At 42.2% G+C, this 23,508-nt stretch overlaps 2 protein-coding genes across 3 annotated transcripts; both read left to right on the forward strand.

The window, feature by feature from the left end:
* The first annotated feature begins 2,892 nt into the window (after positions 1 to 2,892).
* gpcpd1 (glycerophosphocholine phosphodiesterase 1) lies at positions 2,893 to 14,543 on the forward strand. The gene is made up of 20 exons (XM_030110348.1): positions 2,893 to 3,209; positions 3,426 to 3,504; positions 3,679 to 3,769; positions 3,882 to 3,966; positions 4,863 to 4,938; positions 5,661 to 5,702; positions 5,955 to 6,078; positions 6,227 to 6,464; positions 6,541 to 6,703; positions 6,825 to 6,954; positions 7,088 to 7,142; positions 7,224 to 7,316; positions 7,390 to 7,467; positions 8,144 to 8,183; positions 9,010 to 9,068; positions 9,159 to 9,224; positions 9,316 to 9,452; positions 9,632 to 9,767; positions 9,901 to 10,061; positions 13,220 to 14,543. The coding sequence occupies exons 2-20, from the start codon at positions 3,456 to 3,458 to the stop codon at positions 13,416 to 13,418; spliced, it is 2,022 nt and encodes a 673-aa protein (XP_029966208.1). The 5' UTR covers positions 2,893 to 3,209; positions 3,426 to 3,455; the 3' UTR covers positions 13,419 to 14,543.
* Positions 14,544 to 16,955: 2,412 nt separating this feature from the next.
* On the forward strand, positions 16,956 to 22,178 carry napbb (N-ethylmaleimide-sensitive factor attachment protein, beta b). Of its 2 annotated transcripts, XM_030110172.1 has the most exons (11): positions 16,956 to 17,157; positions 19,183 to 19,262; positions 19,384 to 19,500; positions 20,255 to 20,301; positions 20,548 to 20,625; positions 20,716 to 20,771; positions 21,271 to 21,355; positions 21,480 to 21,584; positions 21,661 to 21,729; positions 21,806 to 21,856; positions 22,076 to 22,178. In XM_030110172.1, the coding sequence occupies exons 1-11, from the start codon at positions 17,057 to 17,059 to the stop codon at positions 22,175 to 22,177; spliced, it is 891 nt and encodes a 296-aa protein (XP_029966032.1). In that variant the 5' UTR covers positions 16,956 to 17,056; the 3' UTR covers position 22,178. The 2 variants fall into 2 exon arrangements, with proteins under 2 accessions (XP_029966032.1, XP_029966033.1); XM_030110173.1 differs by lacking the exon at positions 20,255 to 20,301.
* The last annotated feature ends 1,330 nt before the right edge of the window (positions 22,179 to 23,508 follow it).

The raw sequence follows: 23,508 nt of genomic DNA on the forward strand, positions 1-23,508 counted from the left end.
TTTGGCAGAAGTCATCTATTATTCTGGTGTTTTTGTTGCACCCTCAGGAAAGCTTTCATTCACAATGAATTAATGATTGAGTAATGTGTACAGAAAGCAGATGTAATTTTTTAAGCATGGAAAGATACATCTTGATTTGTTATGTCAGCACTGCCAGCTGCTGCGAAATACAGTGAAATATTCACAATGCTGCAGTGTCTCTTAACTTATCAGGATTTCTGTTTCTTTTGCGATTACATCGAGGATCCACAAGTGCCCTACCCCCTCCACCTCATCATCCATTATCCAATGTGAGATCTCAAACAGGTTTTTTTTCTCTTTCTTCTTTTGTTCTGAACCAACTCACTCTGGGTCTTTCTGTGCTATGCTGAGATTGAATGTTTTCCCTGTGCATACACGGGTTTTATCCAGATACTTTGGTTTCCTCTCATAATCCAAAAATGTACATTTTTGGTTTTTTCAAATGTTTATATTTTATTATTAATTCATTTAAGGCATGTTAAACTAGATGTAAGAACACACATTTTCCATTCATTTACCATTTTACCATTTACAAATATTCAATTCATACTGATATGAAGTTAGCTTTATACACAGCACAGCTGTGTACGTGTGTAAATACACACACATACATGTGTATACTGTACGTGTAACATGTCTAAAAAGTGGATAAAAGACAGAACTTATTCAATCCTGCCTCTTCTCCATCATCAAATAATCAGATTTTCTTATCATTGTGACTGTGTGTGTCATGTGTGGCTGTCTCTCTGTGCATGCCCTGTTCCAGAGTCAAAAACTAGCTGGGATCTTTTGAATGAAGCAGTGTCGAGGATGGTTTGGTGCTAAAACACTTTAATCTGCCAGATTGTTTCAATTTATCTTGTTTCTGTTTGAACACTGGAGGGAGCTACAGACCTAATTACTACACAGGTATAGTTTTTTGGTTTGTTTCTAAGGAAACCCCAGGGACAGACTGGTCCAAAGTGCTGGCAAATTTCATCAACATAAATAAATACATATCACAGGGAAACATACAGAACAAGGATCTGGTTACAGATGATTTGTTTCAGTCGGAAAATGTGAAGTCACAGTCAGTTTGAGCAAATAATTTGATTTATTATCTTGTAATTGATTTTGACCTCCTGCACCAATCATATGTGCACACACTATCAAGTTTATCCACAGGCAGTGATAAGTAATTGAAGTGTGCACCTTTGTGAACACAGACCTGATTTTAAAAAAATTATGTCATCTTGATGCATAGTTCATCTCATGTGTCAGTTTCTGGACCATAAATGGACTTTGTGCAGTTGATGCAGTGTTGCTTTCAGTTTTAGAAATCCAATTAACTGTTTTAGTGTTATGATTCGACATCGTCATGAAATGTTCATTTTGTTAATAATAAAGGATTTTGCTCCAGTACAGCAATGGTTACATCACTTAAAGTTGCAGCAGAAAACAGTCAAGTTAGAGTATTGGTTAGGTTTTCTTCCAATAATATACTGTTGGCTATTTTAAAACCTTTAGAGGTTTTCTTGCATCCACCACAGCTCTTTATCAATTAATGAAATAAATACAAATCACACAGTGCTCATTTTAAACAAAAGTATGTATAAAGCAGGCGTATGTGTAAGTACATATTTGAAGAGATCATTCACAAAAGTAAAATACAACGCAGACATGATAAGAGTAACACACGCACACACATATCTATACCCTGAAACTCTCTCTCTCTCTCGCTTTCTCTAAATGATGAGACATAATAAGAGATTATTGTGTCCTTGACATTCTTGACCGGAGTGTCCTTCCGCAGTGCTTTCTGACATTTACAGTTCATTTCTGTCAGAGGCTGCTTTCGGAGAGTCTATCTTGACAGGAGTTTAGGTGAGCTTGGGAATATTTTCCAACTCCGGTGGCGTGTTTTTCATGAACGGGCAGGGATGCGGCACGTGACGTCATTGCTCACAACCTCTCCTCCTATTTAACATCGGACCTCAAAATCCATCTGCAAACCTCGATGGAGACATTGTCAACACACATGCGACACGGTTCGGATCTCAGCTAACGGTAGGGTTCGTAGTACTTGTCATCCCGAGACAACATTTAAACGTTTTCTCCGTTAACCTTTTACGTACTCTGTCTGCTGCAACCACGAGCTGCTGCGGCTTCGGGGACGCCTCGGAAATTTTTTATTCATATCGTGATTAGTGTTTATGCATGTTGTTATTGTCGTAATCTTTTTTTTATTTGGGTAATTTACTAATGCTTATTAAAAAACAACAATTTTCAGGGATGTCGGAATGTTTTGAGTCATTTTTAATTCATTAAACAAGACAGAAAACGTTTGGGGAGAAACTAACTGAACTTAAAACCCGTATTGGATGACAATGGCTTTAAAAATATTTCCTCACGTGAAACGTCATTTTCAAAGAACTAATATTTCTTGTCGCTCGTCGGATTGAGTCGTTTAGTATGTTCGCTGTTGTTAGTAGGCTAATCTTTCCGATGGTATTTGAACGCATCATGAGAGGCACGCCGCAAATCCGGAGCAGGGCGGAATGAACCAGCCGCGTCACGCAGCTAACGGAAATACAACACGGCAGGCTTTCAAAATATACGGACTTCGTCAGAACTTCACACATACTGAAGAAAAAAAAACTTAAATAAAACTATTTGGGATATAGTACAATCTCATTGGTGCTTCGGCCACTTTGACTATTTCATGCTCAAGATACAGTGTTATATTTTATCTATCTGAAAATATTGTTTTTAAAAAGATGAACTATAAATGTGCATTCTCCAACTAAAATGTTGAACAGATGTAAAAAAAAATCCAATCATAACTGTGTATAACACTGTATGGCAAAATGTGCTTTCATTTTGAAAGCGCCAAGCGGAAGTCCTGTTTGTGCCGGAGGATGTTTACGAATTTCTGTTCATTGTTTTGTCTTGCGGGTTTACCAATTATCTCTGCTTTTTGATAGTGCACCCGCTAGTTTTAATCTCTTTAATACAGAGGTTTTGTCACACTTTTGGTCCGGTAACGTCTGGTTTGATACCTGCTTGTCCACCCATGGCTGCTGTTGAACCGGCTGGTCGGGTTCGTTTTCCCTCACGGCGACGTCTCTCTGCAGGGTAGACCGACCCGGACTCACCGAGCCTGGTTCCAGAGTGCCAACATCCGGAGCAGAGCTGCCTAAATACCAAAGGTACACATGTTGAAGGGAGATTGTTGTTTTTGTTTTAGGTGTAGCTGTATGTATGCGATGATATTGCCATAATTCTTCTATTTTGAAGGGATGGCAATATTTGGCGCCGAGTTGTAGTCTACATCTGAACATAGCTTTAATTGCAATGCAGACAGACACCTTATGAAGACTGTCTCTCTCTAATTACATATATTGACAATGATTATGTGTTTTCAGCCTGTTTGAACCTTTGTGCGTGTGATCCCAATGGAGACCTCTCGGGTGACTTTGGCAGTGAGGGGGCAAACCTCTCCAGGTATTTCTGAACTTGACCTTGACCTTTTAGTTAAAAATGAAGCTGCCAGTTGAGCTGCAGCTCTTAGCTGCCACGTGATCTTGATATTTTGTTGTGACAAGTCGTATTAGCAACGATAATAATGAGATGAGTAGTCCTGCATGCGTTTGTTAATGTATTTACATGTGTCTCTAGGCGAGGTGATTGCTGTTGTTGGAAGCTGTGAAGCCCTGGGAAGCTGGAGCCACCAGAGAGCTGTGACCTTACATCCCCTTGGTGATGAAGGGTAGGTTAAATCCACTCCAACACAGCCCCTGTACTTGATTACATTTCTTTAATTGCTAAAGTCGTTTGTAGATTTTTCTAACTTTTCGACATTTATCTTTCCGTGTTTACAGACACACGTGGACCACAACAGTCACTGTGCCGAAAGGCACGGTTACCAAATATCGCTACTTCAAGGGTTTCTTTCTGGATTCAAAGGTGAGCTTTGTGTCTGTACAGTAGTGCAGCTCAGTCACTGATAAGATCCGAGATACAGCTCACTTTTAATAGTGATGCATGTTTTTTTGCAGATCATCAGCAAAGTCACCAAACTGTTTCTTTGTTTTTCTTTTTCTTCTTTTTTTTTTACACTTCAGAGAGTTATTCTTGTATTTGCCACCATTTTAGCCAGGATCACTTACTAGATCTTTGTATTACTGTTTCTACATCTCCCTGTTTAGAACTGAAGTAAAAGTCAGGGCTGTTAAATGTCTCGCCATAAGGCAAGCTTGCACTTTTAACTTCCTCGGATCACGTGAGGCTTAACTGGACTTCTGCTGAAACCTGTGTATATCTGCAGACATACACACATGAAATATTCTAAAGGAAAATGGTTCCTTTAAAAAATACTTGTAACTGTAATAGGACAGGGTTTTTCCATTGTCTTTGTTTGGAGTGTGTTGTTACTATTGTAGTTATGATTGTTTCAGTTTCAAGGGTGGAGCTGACTTCTCTTCAGCATTTAAGTTCCTGTTTGTTTTTAACTTTTGCAGCCTTGACCCGGGATGGTTATTTCTTTAATTCCATCATGATTTGATTTTAAAAAGCTAAATATTTTTTTAATCTACACTTAAAATTGTTAATGGCATTAGAGAGCAGCTTAACATGTTCCATGTGAGTTTTCTTCTTAACTAACAAATCCACTTTTCAGATTTCCACCCCTGGTGGCTGACTGCCCTAGATGGGGGGGGGGGGGGGGGGGGTTGGTGACTATAACGGCTCTAATTCCTTTCTCCCTCTCAGGCAGGCAGCTTCGAATCCAGCCGGCTGGAAAGTAGTTGAATGTATCTGACTTTTTTAAAACCCTAACATTGTACCCAACGTTGGAATTGCAGAGTGCAGGTGGTCCCTGTCAAGTGATAGTCAATATGTGGGAGACCCATCATCACCCCCGCACGATGAGCCCCACAGGTATAAAACCAAAGATGCCAACTATAACAGCTGCTCTGCTTGGTTGGGTTTACTTTAAACTAAAGAGATTAAGAAAGCGTGTGCCGTACCCCATCTCACTGTAGACCTCCTGTTCTCTGTGCCTTGCTTTCCCTACTGAAAGCTTTCTCCAACTGATATATAACAGTTATAGCGACTGCACTGCAATGCATTCTCCCGAATAATGAAGCTTTTTGCCTAATTTTCTTCTTTGGAAATGAGACGTGCTAGAAATATGTCTTGCCATGGAGGAAACATTGCAGTGCATGAGAAGTCTTGAAAATGTTTAAACTGCTCTCCCTGACCTTAGGCAAGCAGAGTTTCATTTAAAGTGACAGGAAGAATTTGCTGCAGCCGTGTCCACACCCTCCTTATGTCCTGTTTACAGTCCAGCCTCACAACTACCATATATTGTCTTCAAATGTTTTTTTTTTCTTGCTTCTCTACATCTTGCTCAACTGCTAAAATATGATGCTGTTTAAAATATGAAGTGTACTTTTACATTAGATCCAGTGTTTTTGCTCATAAGCAGAGTTTTTTTTGAGGTTGGGGCACATCAAACTCAGACCAAACCGAACTTGTTTTAAGTTCTTCGTGTTAAGATTCAACATTTTATTGAAGAGAAGAGCCTGGTTTGATCTGACTTCAACCTTTTCTGCTGTGAGTTCCGTGTTATTTCTAATGCTCCTCTTTTTGCATTGCAGCCTCACAGCACAATATTGACGATGGACAGTTTGGAATTCACGGTAAGTTGTTTCTTTTTACTGTACTGTATTTTTAATTCCGCGCAGAAGTCTGAGCTCTGGCAGATGAAAGGGTGTGTGTAAGCTCTTTCATTTTTTTGTCAGGTCAGGTTTTCACGTCGTACATTATATGCGAACAAAGAGCCTCCTCCTCTCTGCTTTTGTCGCCTATTCTCTGGTCAGCATTCACAAGAGATAAACCGGACGTGCAAGTCTTGTCACATGCTTCCTGTCTGCGACCTCTCTTGTCTATAGATGGGGTGAACTGTGTTGACTCCGGGTGGCTGACCTGCCAGACGGAAATTCGCTTGCGGCTGCACTACTCCAAGATGTCTCCGGTTTCCATCACCAAGAAGAAATTCAAGAAGTCTCGCTTCAGGTACCGACGACATGAAGGCCAAAGAGCGACCAGTGAAAGTCGGCTCTTTTTCCGCTCTACTGTTACCCCACGGAGCAACAGAAGCCCTGATTGCATCAGAAGCATTTGTGGTTTTTCTATCCCACCATTATTTCATCTTTTTATTCAGGATCAAGTTGACTCTGGAAGGCATCGAAGAGGAGGAAGAGGATGAAGATGAGCACAGCCCCTCATCCTGGCATAAGATGACGACCACTCTGGGAATCAGTATGATCAGTGCCAACGGCTACAAGTCGCGCCACTCCCAACCCGAGTGCGGTTATGCCCTCGAGCCCTCGCGGTGGACCGAGTACAGTATCCACACCATGGATCCAGACAACCTGGAGCTCACCTTTGACTTCTTTGAGGTAAAACTCCTAAAGATAAGGCCTCTGGGTGTTCTGTAGCGCCGCTCTCATCTACCTGCCTTTCATCGGTTCACAGGAGGATCTGAGTGAGCATGTAGTGCAGGGAGATGTCCACCCAGGACACGCAGGCACAGCCTGCCTCCTGTCGTCCTCATTTTTAGAGAGCGGCAAAGACACAGGAGTCGTGACCCTTCCAATAATGGGGAGAAACTCCAGACAGACCATCGGGAAAGTAAGAGGTAAGATTAATAATCTACAGAGATTAACAAAGTTTGCAACATTATCCCTGCTATTTGCTTGCACGCTTGCCCGCATCTGTGTGGATGGACAAACTCAAGACACTTTGATGTTGTGTTTTAGTGGATTACCTGGTAATCCGACCCATACGCGGGCTGCAGTGTGACATGAGCGCGTCGTTCGTGCGGTACTGGAAGAAGAGAAGCACTCTGGATGTGGGTCACAGGGGAGCTGGCAGCACACACACCGCAAAGTGAGTCACACAGCCTTTCTATGAAGCTTACAGCAAGATGATTTTTCCCTCAAAAAAAGCCCTCCTGCCGTTTTTATTATACATGCAAGCTGTGATTCTGAATCGGTTCTGTGTCAACGTTTGTCCTTCACAGGCACCACCGAGTCAGGGAGAACACCATCGCCTCGTTCAAAAGTGCTGCTCAACATGTAAGACAGCAGGGTCATTAACGCATGAGTGGATCCGACGCGTGTATTTACATGCTTCATGTTTTATTTACGGCCCTGCAGGGCGCAGCCTTTGTCGAGTTTGACGTTCACCTCTCCAAGGACGCCGTTCCCATTGTTTATCATGATCTGACTTGCTGCATATCCACCAAGAAGGTAAATTCGGAGGCCTCTTGTCCTGCTCTCGGCTCTTGTAAGTGCACTCATAACACGTTTTCTTCCTTAACAGAAGAAAAACGACCAGACTCTGGAACTGATCGAGGTGCCAGTGAAAGATCTGACATTTGATCAGCTGCAGCTTTTGAAGGTAACAAACGGTCGTGGCTGTGTCAGTTGGTTCGAGACTCCACATCCAGCTTGTGTTTGTTGACATGGAAGAGATTCTGTAATCCGATCTGAATCACATGCACTAACAGCTTGGCCTCGTTCTCTAGGAATATATTTAACCTTATTCTCTAGGAATACACATTTGAATACACATGACCTTTCGGCGGGTTGAAAGGTCACCGAACTGCGTCTTCTTCACACAGCACAGCGTGCTGCTCTTCTTAGAAAGGAATGCAGTGCATGCTGGGAAACAGTTCTCTCCTCTCTGTAACTCCACTGCTCACGTGAGAACTGCAGGGTAGAATCCAATGTCATGTCAGAATGTGACCGACCGGAGACGATCACACTCCAGAACCAAATGGAAAGTGAACGGCTTGATCCAGTAGAACAGCTGGCTTCTCAAGCAGTTTGTTATCACAAACTGTCACATTGAAGCCGAAGTGCAGCGTGAGGAGCGTGTCTGTGCCTGCATGGCTCGTACCGTACAGTACAGGACATGCCACGTGGGTTTTATCAGTGGAAACATGAGGTGGGCAGAGGGCTCTGTGGATCATTGATTTCACCCCACCAAGCGGCTCAAGTTTGCTTGAATAAATGCAGTTGATGTGGGGGAAAAAAAAACAGTTATTCATTTCTGATTTCTTTTTTTGTCACAGCTGGCCCACGCCACTGCCATGACAGGAAGCGATCACAAAGGTAAGAGCTTCTGTTTTGATCATTTTAAATGGGAAACTGAAATAAAAATAGGAGCAAAGGACAAAAAAAAAGGTCCTCTATTGCTAACTTCAGGACTGTCACTTCACATCGGGATGATCCCTCGGTTTAAGGCCTTTTCGTTTGCATGTTCTGCCTGTGCATGCATGTGATTTCTCCCCACATTCTAAATGCGTGCACTTCAGGTTAGCTGATGACTCTGGGCTTGAATATGAGTGCGTGTGTTACTGTTTTCCCCTGTGATGGAGTATCAAGCCGTCCAAAGTTTAACCTACAGCTGGGATCTGCTCCTGTGTTCTTTAACTTGGTTTGAGCATGGATGGAATATTCTGGAAGCCTCTACACGCTCGCAATCAGGCTGTTCTCCAATGCATGTTCTTGCACAGTTGGAGGAATCTACTCAGGCACAGGGAGATCATGCAGACCCCTGCACACAACCTGTGTTAACTCAGATCTACTAGAATGATGTTTTTGTGAATATAATCCCAACAAATAGATCTTCATATTCAGTAAGAAGTTGTCACATCTTCCCAAAACATCGTCATCTTCCTCGTTTTGAAATACTACAGCTTCAGTAACCTTCTGTACTTCACTCTCAGATAAAAAGATCGACGAGGCTCGGTTGTGAACTGCTCTTGACACGTCATTGAGCTTTGTGCTTTCGTTACGCAGGAGCAAAACTTAACTTGTAATCACAGGTGACCTTGTGTACTTTGTGTTACGTCATAGCAGAGAAAGCGTGTGTGTTTGTGTATTCAGTCTGCAGATAAAGTCTGTGATATACGCTTAAAGTCTCGTGTTTGTTTAGACCTGCTGGACGATGAGGACGAAATAGACGAGCATCAGCCGTTCCCGTCGCTGTCGCAGGTCGGTGAACTTGGACTGAACGTCACTCCTCCGCTTGTTATTGTTCCAGATATGACAATAAAATAATGAACTTCATCTGTTTCTCGGTAGATCTTTCATTCTGTCCCCGAGCATGTCGGCTTCAACATCGAGCTCAAGTGGATCTGCCAGTTGAAGGTGTGTATTTTCCAGCACCGTAGAAGGGGAAAAAAAAAAAAAAAAACATATTTGGAACCATGAAAATAACGTTTAATCTCTGGTTCAACAGGATGGCTCATGGGATGGAAACCTGTCGTCCTACTTCAACATGAACAGCTTCCTCGACACCGTCCTGTCCTGTGTGCTGCAGAACGGCGGGAAGAGAAAGATCGTCTTCTCCTGTTTCGACCCGGATATCTGCACAATGTGAGAGCAGCTGGATCAAACCGATTGGCAGGAACACATCTGGTGCATCTGTTTCTCAGTTCAGCTGGTAGCACCGATTGTGTTGAACTGCTTCAACTAAGTTTTTTAGCCATAAATACACAAAATCAGTGCCTCTCAGGAGTGAATGAGATGTGGGTTTTGTGCTTTGTGTTCATCAGGGTGCGTAACAAGCAGAACAAGTACCCCATCCTCTTCCTGACTCAGGGAATCTCAGAGAAGTACCCGGAGCTGATGGACATCCGCTGCCAAACCACCCAGATCGCCATCAGCTTCGCTCAGAGCGAAAATATTCTGGTGAGGTTTTTTTTTTCCACTTGGAAATACCAAACTAATGCTTTAATTCACCCTTTAAAAAACAATTGTGTCACGAATTCGGTTTTGAATTGACCTCTGGCTCACGATCTGACTCGTATCTGCGGCCCTCCAGGGAATCAGCGCTCACACCGAGGAGCTGCTGAACCACCTGAACTACATCGGCGACGCCCAGGCCAAGGGCCTGGTGGTCTTCAGCTGGGGGGACGACAACAACGAACACGAGAACAGGAAGAAGCTGAGAGAGCAGGGCATCGACGGGCTCATCTATGACAGGTAGGTGAAAGGTCACCACGGCGTTGCTGACGTCAAATTCTGTCGGCCGAGCAGATAAACACAAAACGCTGCGTCGTGTGTTTTCAGTGAAAGTTTAGGGTTTATCTTGTGTGTGAGTTCATTTCTGCCTTCGCATTTGCCGCATTAGGGCACAAACATAATCTACAGCTCTCTGTAAAGGCCCAGAACCCAAACGGACGTATTGTTAGGTTTTATTGATTTATTTACTGTGTTTCTCACTGAAGCAGCCAGCTGTTGGGGATCAGCTTGAATCTGTTGCCTTTGTACGTTGGAGTTGGTTAGAATGAAACCGGTCAATCTGGGATCAATGGTGTCATTTCATCACTGACAGAGGAGTGGCAACTGAAAGTGACAGTGGCAGAAAAATAAAACCGTGAAGGAAGTGTAAATAATAGGTCACGAGAGGTCAATGCCTTCAGTTTGTTAAAGATTTACTTTAAAATTGGTTCTGTCGGTTCACTTATGTCAAACATATTATAAAAACTGATGATACTACCTGTCATTCACAATTATTGTTATGTCATTCACCGATTCTGCCTTGAATTCTGTATTTTGTAGTTCAGGTGTTGATAAAATAGCAATGTTCCTTCTATAAATATAAATTCATTTTAATGTCTTATTCCTTCTTCCTCCTTGTGGATCATAGTGAACTACCCCTGTTAGTTGAGACCAGAGCAGTGGATAAGAACAGTAACCACCCTCATTATTCAAATTAGAATAGATTAGATTGTCTCTTCCTTTATTTGGCAAACAATGGGGAAATTGTTGCAGCAACCAGTGAACTAAATAAATAGAAGAGGAGCAAACCAAAGATTATGAATAATAATAATAAGGATGTAAAATAATAATAACAAGAACTAAAAAATGCATATTTATATTAATTATGCTTATTAAAGTGTAACACTTTTTTTTTTTTTGGGCTGAACGTGAGAATTATATTATTGTGTCTGCATTACACTCCAGCTCATTTGATGACAAGAACAAAAAACACAGTTCCCAGGTCTGGTGTAGCATACAAATATTGAGACAAGTCCAACAGAATAAACTAAAGTATCAATATAATCAGCAAAAATATAAAAAATGTATGATATGTAATATATATGTTATTACACACAGCAGTAGAAACTGTTTTGGGTTTACGAAACCCTTTCTTTGTTTTTATTCTGTCAACGGCTCGTCTATGATTCACGCAAACTGAAGTTGTGTGTCTGTTGAGGCTCCTGCCGCACCTCAGTAAGGAAGCCAGCCGAAGCTCCTGCTGACAGCGCAGCGGAAACACTGAACCGCTTGTCAGCCTGTTTCCACGATTCGGCTGTTACATAATGACCGCTTTGTTAATCATCTGGCGTCTGCCGTGGCTTCGGGTTAAAATGAGAAAGGTTTGATTATTCGCCGGCCGGTGCGTGATGGCGGAGCTGAATGTGCGCGATGTGGCCGAAGCTGTTACGTAAACCCGGGTTGGTCGTCCTCTCTGGTCCCGGCGAAGCCGCTCAGTCAGCAGGACCTGTTTGTACAGCCGTCTCGGTTCCTGTGTTTCACTTCACGTTGACACTTGCTCCAGATCCCCCCCGCAGACAGGACGAGCCCACGTCCAGGCCGCGCTCATAACTCTCGCCTCTTTCTTCCAGAATTTGTGAAAGCTTGGCGCCGTATTTTGACTCAAGTTCTCCAGATTCCTGTAAAGTCTCTCTCTGGTTCCTGGCTGTGTTTGTTGTTCATTTAACTCACCCCACAGCTTTTCTGGCTTGTCATTGGTTGGCCCCCTCTCACACACTACCTGAATGAACGCTGCAGGAACACGCTGATGTCTCCTGACAATGATGCAGGACGGTTGACTTTCACATTTCTTAGCGTTACAGGTAGAGATAACTGACCCACTGGCAGCAGTTTGCATTTTTAGTGTTGCTTTCTCCAGTTGTATTTAGCACAATCAGTCGGTCAACTGCTCATGTTCATCATTTCTGAAGCCGAGTTTCACAGTTTTTTTGTTTTTTATTTATATGTCTATATTGTTTTGGGTATGCGAGTTTCTTTTTTAAGGTTAAAACAAAGTTGAAGGTGGATTTTTCTCTTCTTTTGTGTAGTGCACGAGATTTCTATCACTAATCTCAACCACCAGTTCCAGACCATTTAGACTCAGACAGTTTAGTTTCACTTTCTGTATTATTTCTGTTATTTTTGCCTTTTCAGCTTGGGAATGATCCGCATGTCCTTCAGTTTGATTTCTGTCTATAAAAAAAAAAAGGTGATTGCACTGGACTGTCTGAATTTAACAGCAACTCTCAGTCTGAATATTTCAGATATTTTGGTCCGTTTTGTACACACGGTGCAACTCTCTTTTTTATTTGATCCAATCTGCTTCCATTCATGAAAACACAAAACCCAAACAAATGATCAGTCAGGCTGAGGTATAAACTGTCTAACTTTCTGAGAGGCACATCGCACAAAAAAAACTGAGCAAGTTTTTACTTGCTCAGTTAATCATGTAAAAACCCCTGCTCTGAATTAAAATCCCTGCCAAAATCAGCCAGTGCAATCATCCTCCAAACCAAACCGGAGCAGCTGTGTGTGTCAACATGAAACAATGTGAGCAGATCGCTGCAGGTTTCTCATGGTCCTGATAATCGTTGCATCTTGCCTGATCAGAACCGAACAGCTTGTATCAAATGAAATAACAGTTTGTTGGGCGGGTGACTTGTTCGCTTCTGCATTTCTTCTCCAAATCGCTAGCTGTAAATGCATGACAGTGTTATAAAACATGAGTAGTCCCAATATGCATCTATTCAAGGTGCTGCTGTGATGTTTTGCCCATTCGTCTTTGGTGAACATACTTCTTTACTGTCAACATACCGAACGGATGCAGCGAGTTTTATCTGTGCCAAAGCACATTAATTTTGCACGAGTATCATTTTTCAAACATACAACCGATGGTTTTAAGAATGTGGGACACAAATCTAGGATTAAATGTGTAAAATAAAGGATTATTTTTCATCCTAGTAGTGCTGAAGAGATTCTGACAGTGTTCCTTAAAGGGTTAAATGGTGGCATCCAATCATTTGTTTTAAGAAAAAAAGAAAAGTTGTTTCCACTGTAACTCTAAAACTGTCTTTTTCTTCTTTTTTTTTCCCCCCCTCCAGTATCTGCGATGACCAAGCAGAGGAGCCAAACTTCTTCCAGGTAGAGGAGCAGCACTCCCTGCAGGAGGTGATCACCGAGGAGACCCTGAAGAGCTCCACCTGCTCCTGCTACTCCATCCCGTGCGCCATGGCGCCCTGCATCGCCTCCAAGGCCCGCGCTGGGAGCGCCGAGTCTGACTCGGGCCTCAGCTCGTCCTAAAGCCACCCACATTTTGCACATGCAAGAGGACCAAGTTGGGAATGTGTAAATAACTCACAGGAATCATGTTGAAAACAATGCATGCATCAGAACGTGCTTTTTCTTTTCCCCGCCACTCGTCTCCTCAGGATTACCGACAACACCTCATCTCCACTCCACCCAGCCATACACACACCCGCGACTCTTCTCTAGGGTTTTGCTAATGAATCGGCACGCTGTGCACACAGGAAGAGCAATATCAAACTTTGATATTTTACATCTCAGGATGTATTTATGAAGCCAAACTGTTTTGTGCTAATAGGAATTCATTCAGTATTTACTGGGGCAGAGGATTCGCTAAATGTGTGTCAAAGTTCCTGATGCTGCAGGAATTCGCTGTTTATTTTAGATCATTTCTGTCTACGTAGCCATAACATGAGGTGGGTTTTATTTTAATCCAGCAAGTCCAGAGCAGTTTCTGGATTTCTTTCACGAATAGCAGAAAAGGTTTGATGACAGAGCAGGTCATGAAATACTTTGGTCTTTGCTGATTGACTTCAGCGCATGGTTCAGATCTACAGAACTGATTAACTTCCTCTTGAACAATGACTTGGCGTAGTTTAAAGCTCCTGTTTTCCCGGCCTTCAGGCTCTTTGTTTATCCTCCCAGTGATCGGTAGTTATTTTAGTGTGTTACATTCTTTACTATGCACATCTACTTGATTTGAGAAAATGCAGAAGAATGTTTTTTTTTTCTTCTTTTTTTCTTTGCAACAGTGCACATAAAGTCCACAGCCTTAATGGGAAAATGAAAGTATTGTCAGCTGCTGGCCATTCGTTTAAGATTACCATTACTTCACTCGTCATCTGTACACAATGAACACTTAGTGTCGGTCCTTCTTGAAAAATTTCAATTACCTTCACAACATCAATCTGCTTTGAGTGCCAGGATATTTTCTGGCCCCATTGACTCCTGGGAATTTATGTATATACAAATAAATAGTGACTGTATAGCTGTTTTATCGCACAAATATGTCTCAAAGACAAGCTCACTAGAGCGCTGCATGGTCTGTAAATCTGTGATTGAACAGATGAAATAATGAAATGTAACATGTAACCGCCTCCTCTCATGTAAATAAAAGCGAAACATGCATTTGTTTATTTTGTCTTTCACTATTTTTCTGATTATTTTTTTTATGGGCTGGATTATTTTAACAGTGTGTTTACAGGTCTCAGTTTAAAACCTGTTGGACAGCTGCAGCTCGTCCAGAGTCCTCAGAGGGTGGAGCACATCACAACACACACACACACACACACACATCTCTGTATGGGTGTCAAACTGACTTTTGCTCTATCAAGCTCTTATTGGTCTCAGGTCTAAATACATCTCAGATTCCCTTGTGGAACATGAAACATGGAAACCCTCCAGGTCCTCAGGAAGAGGTTTACTCAGTGATCCAGACACAGAAAAAGCAAGGCGGTGCAGCTTTTGTTTCCTACACGTCTCACCTGTGGAACAAAGTCCCTGCAGACAGACTCAATTTTTTTTTTTAAATCAGATGTGAATACTTACCTAATCACTTTGTTTTGATGTATTTCTTGGCTCCCTTGTGAAGCAATTTGAATTAATGGCATTATCCTTATCTTTATCTTATCTTTGCCTTTATTTGGTTCTAGGAAATCAGCTGGTCTTCATTATGAAGTTGCTTATGCAGAACACATTATCCACCCTCAACTTTATTAGGGTTAGGGTCATGAATGAATTTAAATGCACCATGTCATGAAACTGTCCTACAAAATCAGAACCTCCTCAATCGATTTCAAGCATTACACAATCGGCTGATACTGCATTATCTTAAAATCCCAGTCACAGTTGAACTGTTGACTTGTTTTTAATATCACTTATTTCTAAGATGTAATGTTTGACCATATTTGATCATTTCATCCTTTATTCCTGTTTCTAATGAACTATCAGTGAGTTTGAGCAGCAGAGAAGAGTTGAAACATGACTTGTGTCACACACTGGACAAACCGGTGCTGCCTGTGTAGGAATTATCTGAATAATGACAAAACATGACACTTCCGCTTTGGACTTTTCAGATGAAAACTCGGATGTGTTTTCATACTTTTGCATTTGAAAATCGCCCTGTGGCAGCAGTACTGGACGGGCTGCACAGATAAATATTCCCCATTAAAGCACATTTATAAACTATAGATCAAGAAATATGGAACATTTGGTTAATTTTCTACTTTTGCCACAGCACTTATTATGAACCAATGTTGCGTAATGGTGTTAATTAGTTGCTTTTGAAACACCCCTCAAAAACGATATCAGAGTGTTCCAGAGTGTGCCCAACCTTTGCCCACAGCAGGTTGGGATTGACTCCAGCAACCATTAGTTGGGAAACTCAATAGAAGACAGATGGAAGGGTGCAATCACTGATGGCTGCAGCCCAATACACACACTGTACTGTATGGAAGCTTGGTCACTGCCTTCATGAAAACAATGTAGCCAATACTGTTCATAGAAAGTCTCTGGGAGATCAATGCGTTTTCAAAAATTAGGAAATTCAGTATGATTGCTTCAGTATTAACTTGGATTATAGATCATAAAGCAGCCACTGTTGCAGTTTTAGCTATAAGTTAATTATTAAGCACTTCAATTAAGCTCTTCAGCACATTCAACAGTTGGCGGAGACCCCTGATTCTATCAGATTTTGTTTTTTTTTTGCTGACAAACGCTGTCACAATGACCCTTGACACTGATTTTACACTACAAGGTTCAACAAGTGAAATCAACAGGGGTGAAACTTAAAGCTTATATAAGTATATTATGCAGGCGTTCAGCACTGTAGGATAACATGTTGGAGAGTCTTGAAAAACAAGCAAACAAATAAGCATTCACACAAATAAGTGAGTGGATAAAAAGTGCATTAGCATATACAATATTTTGGTCAGAAACATAATCAAAATTGTTGAGTTGTCTGTAATCAGAGGCCAAATATATAATTTGACATTAGAGAAAATTCATTACAACACAATAGAGTGTGCTCAGAAATGTTGTTATATGGCAACCTTTTATTTGATAAAAAAAAACAGACATTGTAGTTTTGTGATAATGAGTCCATACTGAATGCATTTTCATTAATTGGAACTTTACTGTTGTTTTGGTTTTCTCTTAGATTTTGTTACATTTTTTCCATGTATCCTCAGGTTTTTGTAAACGTTTTACATTAGACAGCATTGTAATGTTTTAGCGCCCTCTGCTGGGGAAGGCAAGTAATATACACAACTGTGCTTTGTTTTAAAAACAAGTCAATTATTGTAGATTTTTAGCCATTTAAAATAAAATACATTTTTATATTTTTTGTAAAACAGTTATTTTAAAAGTACGATCCAAAATAAGCCAAACGTTAAAAATACTTTGCCATCAGGAATTACGTAACGGGAAATAAAAATAGCGTTACGCCTCTCAGGGAATTGTAGTCTTCCTAGTCGCTACGTCAACCTTGATTACAATGTAAAGAACTCAATTTCCCATAATGCCTCGGTGCTCGAATAAGCCATTAGCAGGCGTAATCCTCGCTGCACGCAGCGGAATCCTCTGCGGTTGTTTTCTGCTTCACTTTAACTTAGAAAAAGAAAAAGAAAGAACTAGACATGGACAACTCTGGGAAAGAGAAGGAAGCCATTCAGCTGATGGCCGACGCCGATAAGAAAGTGAAGTCGTCCGGCTCTTTCCTGGGAGGGATGTTTGGAGGGTAAGCCAGCACTGCAGCAAACAGCGAGCAGGCGTTAAGTGTCCGCTCCAAAGTTGGCACGCAGCCTGTTTCTGGACACACTCTGTTTTTCACTCGGTTTATTGTCAACATGTGAGCCAAAAAAATGTTTTTGTACAAGTTCAGTTCAGTGGCGAAGCAGAGGGGGGCGGCACGTGACACACAGCTCAGGTGATTTCTGCAAGTCAGTTAGCCGAGTTAGCATTGATCAGCAATGTAAACAAGGCAGGGTTTGTGGCTGGCCTGAAGCTGCGCAGCTGACACTTTTAGCTCGTTTAGAGGATTCAGATTCCTCACTTTCGTCGCGCTACGCTTCTCTTTTATTATCACACCCAGTCTACGCATCTTGTCAGTGTATGACGGTGTGTTTTTAGTTCAGATCAATGTAAACAAGTGTGAAACAAGAGAGATCTCTGTCCTCTGCATCGTGAAAACACACGCACATCTCCTTATTCTGACACAAATACCAATAGCATGAGCATGATTTCATATTGGACCATATCACTGCTGCTACGCCTTTCCCTAATTTGTATTTACACGCTGGACATTTACAGAAAAATCGATTTTTGGCACAGTACGTCCAAAGGTGAGGATAACATCTACATTTCAATTATGAGTGGTGCCATCAGTTATCACTCTGATAATTAAAATACAATCAAAATACTTTATTAATACCAAAAGGATAAGTCTTTGCAGTGTTGCTTCTCACAGAATAAATACAATGGAATGCAAATCATCAATAAGACAAAATAAACATTCAGTAATATGAATATATACAGGGATACGAAGTGAATAGTACAAGCATAGATGTATGAAATCAACAGAAAAACACAACAACCACTATTTACCACAGGAGATATAGAGTCTTATGGCCACAGGACAGAAGGATGAAAAATGACATAAATCCGACAATTTTCTAAACTTTAAAGATTAAACCAAACCAGTGATGTGATGGTATGTCATCAAATTAAGAACTCCTCTAATCAACTACTGCTTCTGCCTTTCTTTTGTGTCTTCTTGCTGGCTGAAATTAATATGTAACAATATCTTAAATCTATCTCTGTCAACTCGGATTAACACCGATACATTTTGTGAATTAAATGAGACAATATTGCTTGAATTTGTGCAAAATAATCTGAAGTATAATTTGTAGCCATGCGAGTCCTTTATGTTCATAGGTTAAAGATGTGTCTTGTTTTACCTATAGGCTCGGTGCTCTCAGTTTTGTCAGTTTGCTCTTTCAATAGCATGAAATGATACATATTCTTTATAAGAAATAAAAAAATAAGCCCCAGCAACTGGAGTTCATGATTAGTGTTGTGATTAAATTCATGGGAGACAACAAAAGATATGTTTATTAATGAAAAATTCTTCTCAGAGGCAACAGAATTCGCTTATTCTAATATATTTCACCGACCAAATGAACTGCAGCCTGACTAAATTAATCAGATCGTCAGCACTTTTTATTTCACATTCTTGCCTCAGGGAAGGTGATTTAACTTGTTTTTCATAACTTATAACTGCATACAGCCCTACTTTTGTACATGCTGGTGTATATATTAACAAACACCAGCAGTAATTGTGTCGTGCCACTGTGTATTTTTTTCAATCTGTCGCTGTGACGGCCCCCAGATGCTGCTATTCTGCAGTTCTTATTTGTGATTGTCGTTGGCGGGCTTCGTGTCGGTAATTCTGTGGCTGCGCTGAGCGGTGACGTAATCCCCTGCCATGATTGAAAGAGCAGAGTATTATTACAACTGCAGGGAGCTCCCAGGGCTCCACTTCTTCTCATGGGTGCTGTACTTCCCGTGTAGAGATTTATTTCAACCAATCCGAGCTCCGCATCCACCTCAAAAGGACGATAACTTGTTATGTTTAACAATTTAGTGGATGTAATCTCACTGTGCGGGAGAGACTGATTAACTTTGTTACATTAATATTTAATGAAAAGTTGGATATCACTCAGAGGCTTTTATTTCCCCCTCTCTCTCGCCTATGTTTCTCTAGAGGACCTCACAAAGTGGAAGAGGCGTGTGAGATGTACTGCAGAGCAGCCAACATGTTCAAGATGGCCAAGAACTGGAGCGGTGCGACATTCAGTTTATTTTCAGATTATCGATTGGTGCAGGGATTGTGAATATGCCACCAGAATGAAAAACTGTGTGCATAAAGTTGACGGAAATGTTTGATTTTTTTTTTTTACTTCAGCTGCTGGGAATGCTTTTTGCAAAGCTGCACGTCTACACATGCAGCTGCAAAACAAACACGACTGCGCCACCAGCTTCATCGACGCAGGAAATGCTTACAAGAAGTCTGACCCTAATGGTAAGGATGCTGGGTGACTAATAAAGCTCAAAACTAGTTATCGATCACCGAATGCAGCCGATTACAGCGCACACACCTTGACAGATCGCCAGTCCATCACACAACAAACGAAATCACCAATTAGATTCACCTATTAACCTCAGACATGTTTTCTGACTGGGAGAGGAAGCCCAAGGAAAACCCACACACAAGGATTATATGCAAACTGCAAACCAAAAACTCTGGACTACCCAATCCAAATGGACGGATTATTTCCTCCTCCTTCAGAATCCTTTCATTGACCGGCTTGTTTAAATCAGTTTTGTTGTGTTGGGGAGCTTTCAGAGGCTTTACAGGCCGAGGGTCAGACAACACAACTGTAGAGTTCACGGAGATTTAATCCACATGCTGAATTCAAGCTTGCATGTCTGCCAAGAGGCAGATGCATATTTGAAAACCCTGCATTGATTTTCAGGTTGATACTTCACACATTTAGTCCGTTAACATTGTACAAGACCCACCCTTGAATTAGACTTTAGTCACCAGCCATTGATCTCCAGGTCTCTTTGTGTTTTCTTCACTCGGTGAGCCTCTTGTTTCAGCGATCCACTTCGTAGTTGTCCTTGTTTATCAGGAATGTGCCAGTCAGTTGTTTTACCCTGCTTCAAAGCCATGAAGTGTAGACCGATGTGAAGTGTGTAACTGTGCAGGAGAGTTTATCGAAGCTGACATGACGCCTAACTGTTTCCTCCTCTCTTCTTAATGCTGCCAAAAGAGGCAATCAAGTGTTTAAATGCTGCCATCGATATATACACAGACATGGTAAGAAGCATATAGACAGTGTTCATGTGTGCTCTGTAAGTACCTGGCTGTGACTCATTTCTTTTAGTTTTCGTACCACGTTTGTTTAAATGTAATCGCCTTATTTCCATAACAGGGGCCTTTTTCCATAGTCGATGTGAAGCCACTGGCTATTTCATTACATCCTCCCTCTGCAGAGAGAACTAAAGGAGAGCACTTGGTGGTGATATCTGGTTAGTAATGATTCCTCCTTTCATCCTCCTCCAGGGAAGATTCACCATCGCAGCCAAACATCACATCAGCATCGCAGAGATCTACGAGTCTGAGCTGGTCGACATCGAGAAGGTAAGAGTGTCTGAGGGCGACACAATCAGCCACTGGTGTTTGGAGAAACACTTTAAGATGACAATTTTTGTGTGTGTGTGTTTTGTGAAGGCGATTGCGCATTATGAACAAGCGGCAGACTACTACAAAGGAGAAGAATCCAACAGGTACTGTGTGAAAAACAGGCTCCCCTCCCGTTGTACAGTATTTCATGTGGGCCCCGTGATAAAATCAATCATCCACTCTTGTTCCAAAACATGTAGGTAGATGGTTAGAAGGGTGTAAGTATCTGTTCCACTTACCAAACACAGTAATCCTCCTGTCAAGTCAAGAGACTTTGCACAGCTTCACAAATCGGAGATTATCCAGGGAGAACATGAATGCAGCGTGACGACGAGGATCGACTCGATACCAGGCACATCTGGTTTATCCCGTCAGATCTGTCGTGAAGTGAGCCTTTGTGCAGAGTTTCACGTGTGTTCCAGCAATTTCTGCTCACGGTGAACACAGGAATTTAAAGAATTTGTGAGAAAAAGACATTTTCTGCCACCTGCTATCAGATACTGTTCACATTAGGAGTGAAAAGTTGAGTGAGATTGTTTCACACACTCTTTAAGCATGTTTGTGTTGTTAGTGTTTATTTTTTTCCCCCCCATCTTTCCGTAGTTCTGCCAACAAGTGTCTGCTGAAGGTGGGCGCTTACTGCGCTCAGTTGGAGCAGTACCAGAAAGCTATTGAGATCTACGAGCAGGTGTGCACACGTTCCCCCCCCCCCCCCACACACACACACACACACACACACACACTGACTCACACACACACTCGGTCAGCAGCGGTGTTCCTCACACACGTGGCTCTCTCTCGATTGCGTCCAGGTCGGCGCCAACACGATGGACAACCCACTGCTGAAATACAGCGCCAAAGAGTACTTCTTCAAGGCCTCCCTCTGCCATTTCATCGTCGATGAGCTCAACGCCAAGGTGAGTCCGCACTCCGCTCCTCTGCGGTTCGACACGGGAGGCGGTGGCTCAGTCTGAACACGGCCTGTCTCCACAGATCGCCGTTGAAAAATACGAGGAGATGTTTCCGGCGTTCTCAGACTCCAGAGAATGCAAGCTGCTGAAGGTACGGAGGACTCTGATGACTTACTCCGTTCCCTTTGTTCCCGTCAGTAACCTACATATTTCTTTTGTTTCCACAGAAACTTCTGGAGGCTCATGAGGAACAGAACAGCGAGGCCTTCACAGAAGCAGTAAGTTCTTGTTTACACCCCGAAAGTTTGGATCCCCTGTGTGTTCCAGGAAGTTGAAGGCTGGATCTCAGGTAACCACTCAATCTCCCAGGACTGAGTGTTTACCTGAATCCAGCACGGCCGAGCTTCACAGGGACTTTGTGAAGTTAGCTGAAAGAAGAAGTTTGGAGATATACGCCACAAATTAATGAAATGTCTGGGTGTGTGTGTGTGCTGCAGGTGAAGGAGTTTGACTCCATCTCACGCCTGGACCAGTGGCACACAACCCTCCTGCTGCGCATCAAAAAGACCATCCAGGGCGATGAAGGGGACCTGAAATAAAGATTTTAAAAAAGCAGCCTCAGGGGGGGAGGAAATACAGCACGGAAGGACAAATCCCATCACGCATGCTTTTCACACACACAGCACTTTCTCACACACTCGCGTCACTGTGTATAGCACCTGGAGGAGTGTGTGCTGATGATCGGGCCTCTGTCACTGCGATACCGTCAGAGCACTGTCTTTGCTTTCCTTCAGGCGTTTCTGGAATCTCGTCCGAATGTAAATTCTCTCGCCCTCACCTCTGTCTGGAGGCTTTGCTGCATACCTTCCTCTGCTGAAATCTGCCCTGGGGGGGGGGGGATGGGGGGGCGGGGTTTCCACGCTGCATATTGTTTTGAGTTAGTATTGACAAGCTCTGCATGTTTTGTACTTTTTTTTTTCCTAGTCAGATGCAGCTTTCTTCCTTTTTTTTTTTGTAAACTAGTTTCACATATATTTAACAGATAATTTAAACGTTTTGAAAGATTGTCATGGTGTGTATGGAATTCACGAATGTACCGTTATCTTAATTTGTTAGAATAGGCAGATCAATTGAATGTTCTTGTAACCTTATTCTGATAATTGATCACCACAGGGAGCGACTCCTCTTGAAAAAGGGCAACGATATGCACTAAGTGTCGACTGTTAAACGTTCATACCAAAACTCCACTTCCCTATTTTATCACATTTGTGTTTTATTTCTTACCGCTTTAGGATTTCTTGATGTGATAATACTGGTTTGAATGTTGCGATTCACAGTTTGCTCGTAACAATCTTCCCCCTGATTGAAAAGCGCTGTCGCCTTGCTGCTCCTCTTCCTCGCTCCTCCTCGCTCCCAGGGCGGTGGTCCCTGTGCAAAGTGCTTCACTGGCCGCTCGTCCCGTCGACCGATCATCCGAAGGTCTCGACTCCTGCAGGCGGACCTTCTGAACGGCCAGTCGCTCCGCATGTCATTGTGTATTTCTCGGTGTTGTGCACATTCACTAGCGTTAGCCAAACCAAAGTTTTTACTTGGAGGGCCGGTCGCCCTGTGTGAACAGCTCCTTCCAGGTGGGCCGGCCGGCCGTGGATCTGTATGCTCGTGCAAATGGACATTAATAAAAGTATTATCCTGAGATGTAGTCCCACTGACATTTTCTTTATATGGAAACTTGCTAATGTGATTTAAATTTGGCGTTTAAGTCATAAGAGCAGCTGCAATGAAACCACTTGTTCAAGTGTTGATCTAATGATGCGAACAGCAGGAAGCAAGCTGCTCTGCAGAGAGATTTCTGCAAACTGGTGACGTATTGCAATATCAAATATATTAAAATTATGAAACATGCCAAGCAGCTTAATATATGTTGAGACAA

This window comes from Salarias fasciatus, chromosome 15 (genome assembly GCF_902148845.1).
Source record: "Salarias fasciatus chromosome 15, fSalaFa1.1, whole genome shotgun sequence".
NCBI lineage: Eukaryota > Metazoa > Chordata > Actinopteri > Blenniiformes > Blenniidae > Salarias > Salarias fasciatus.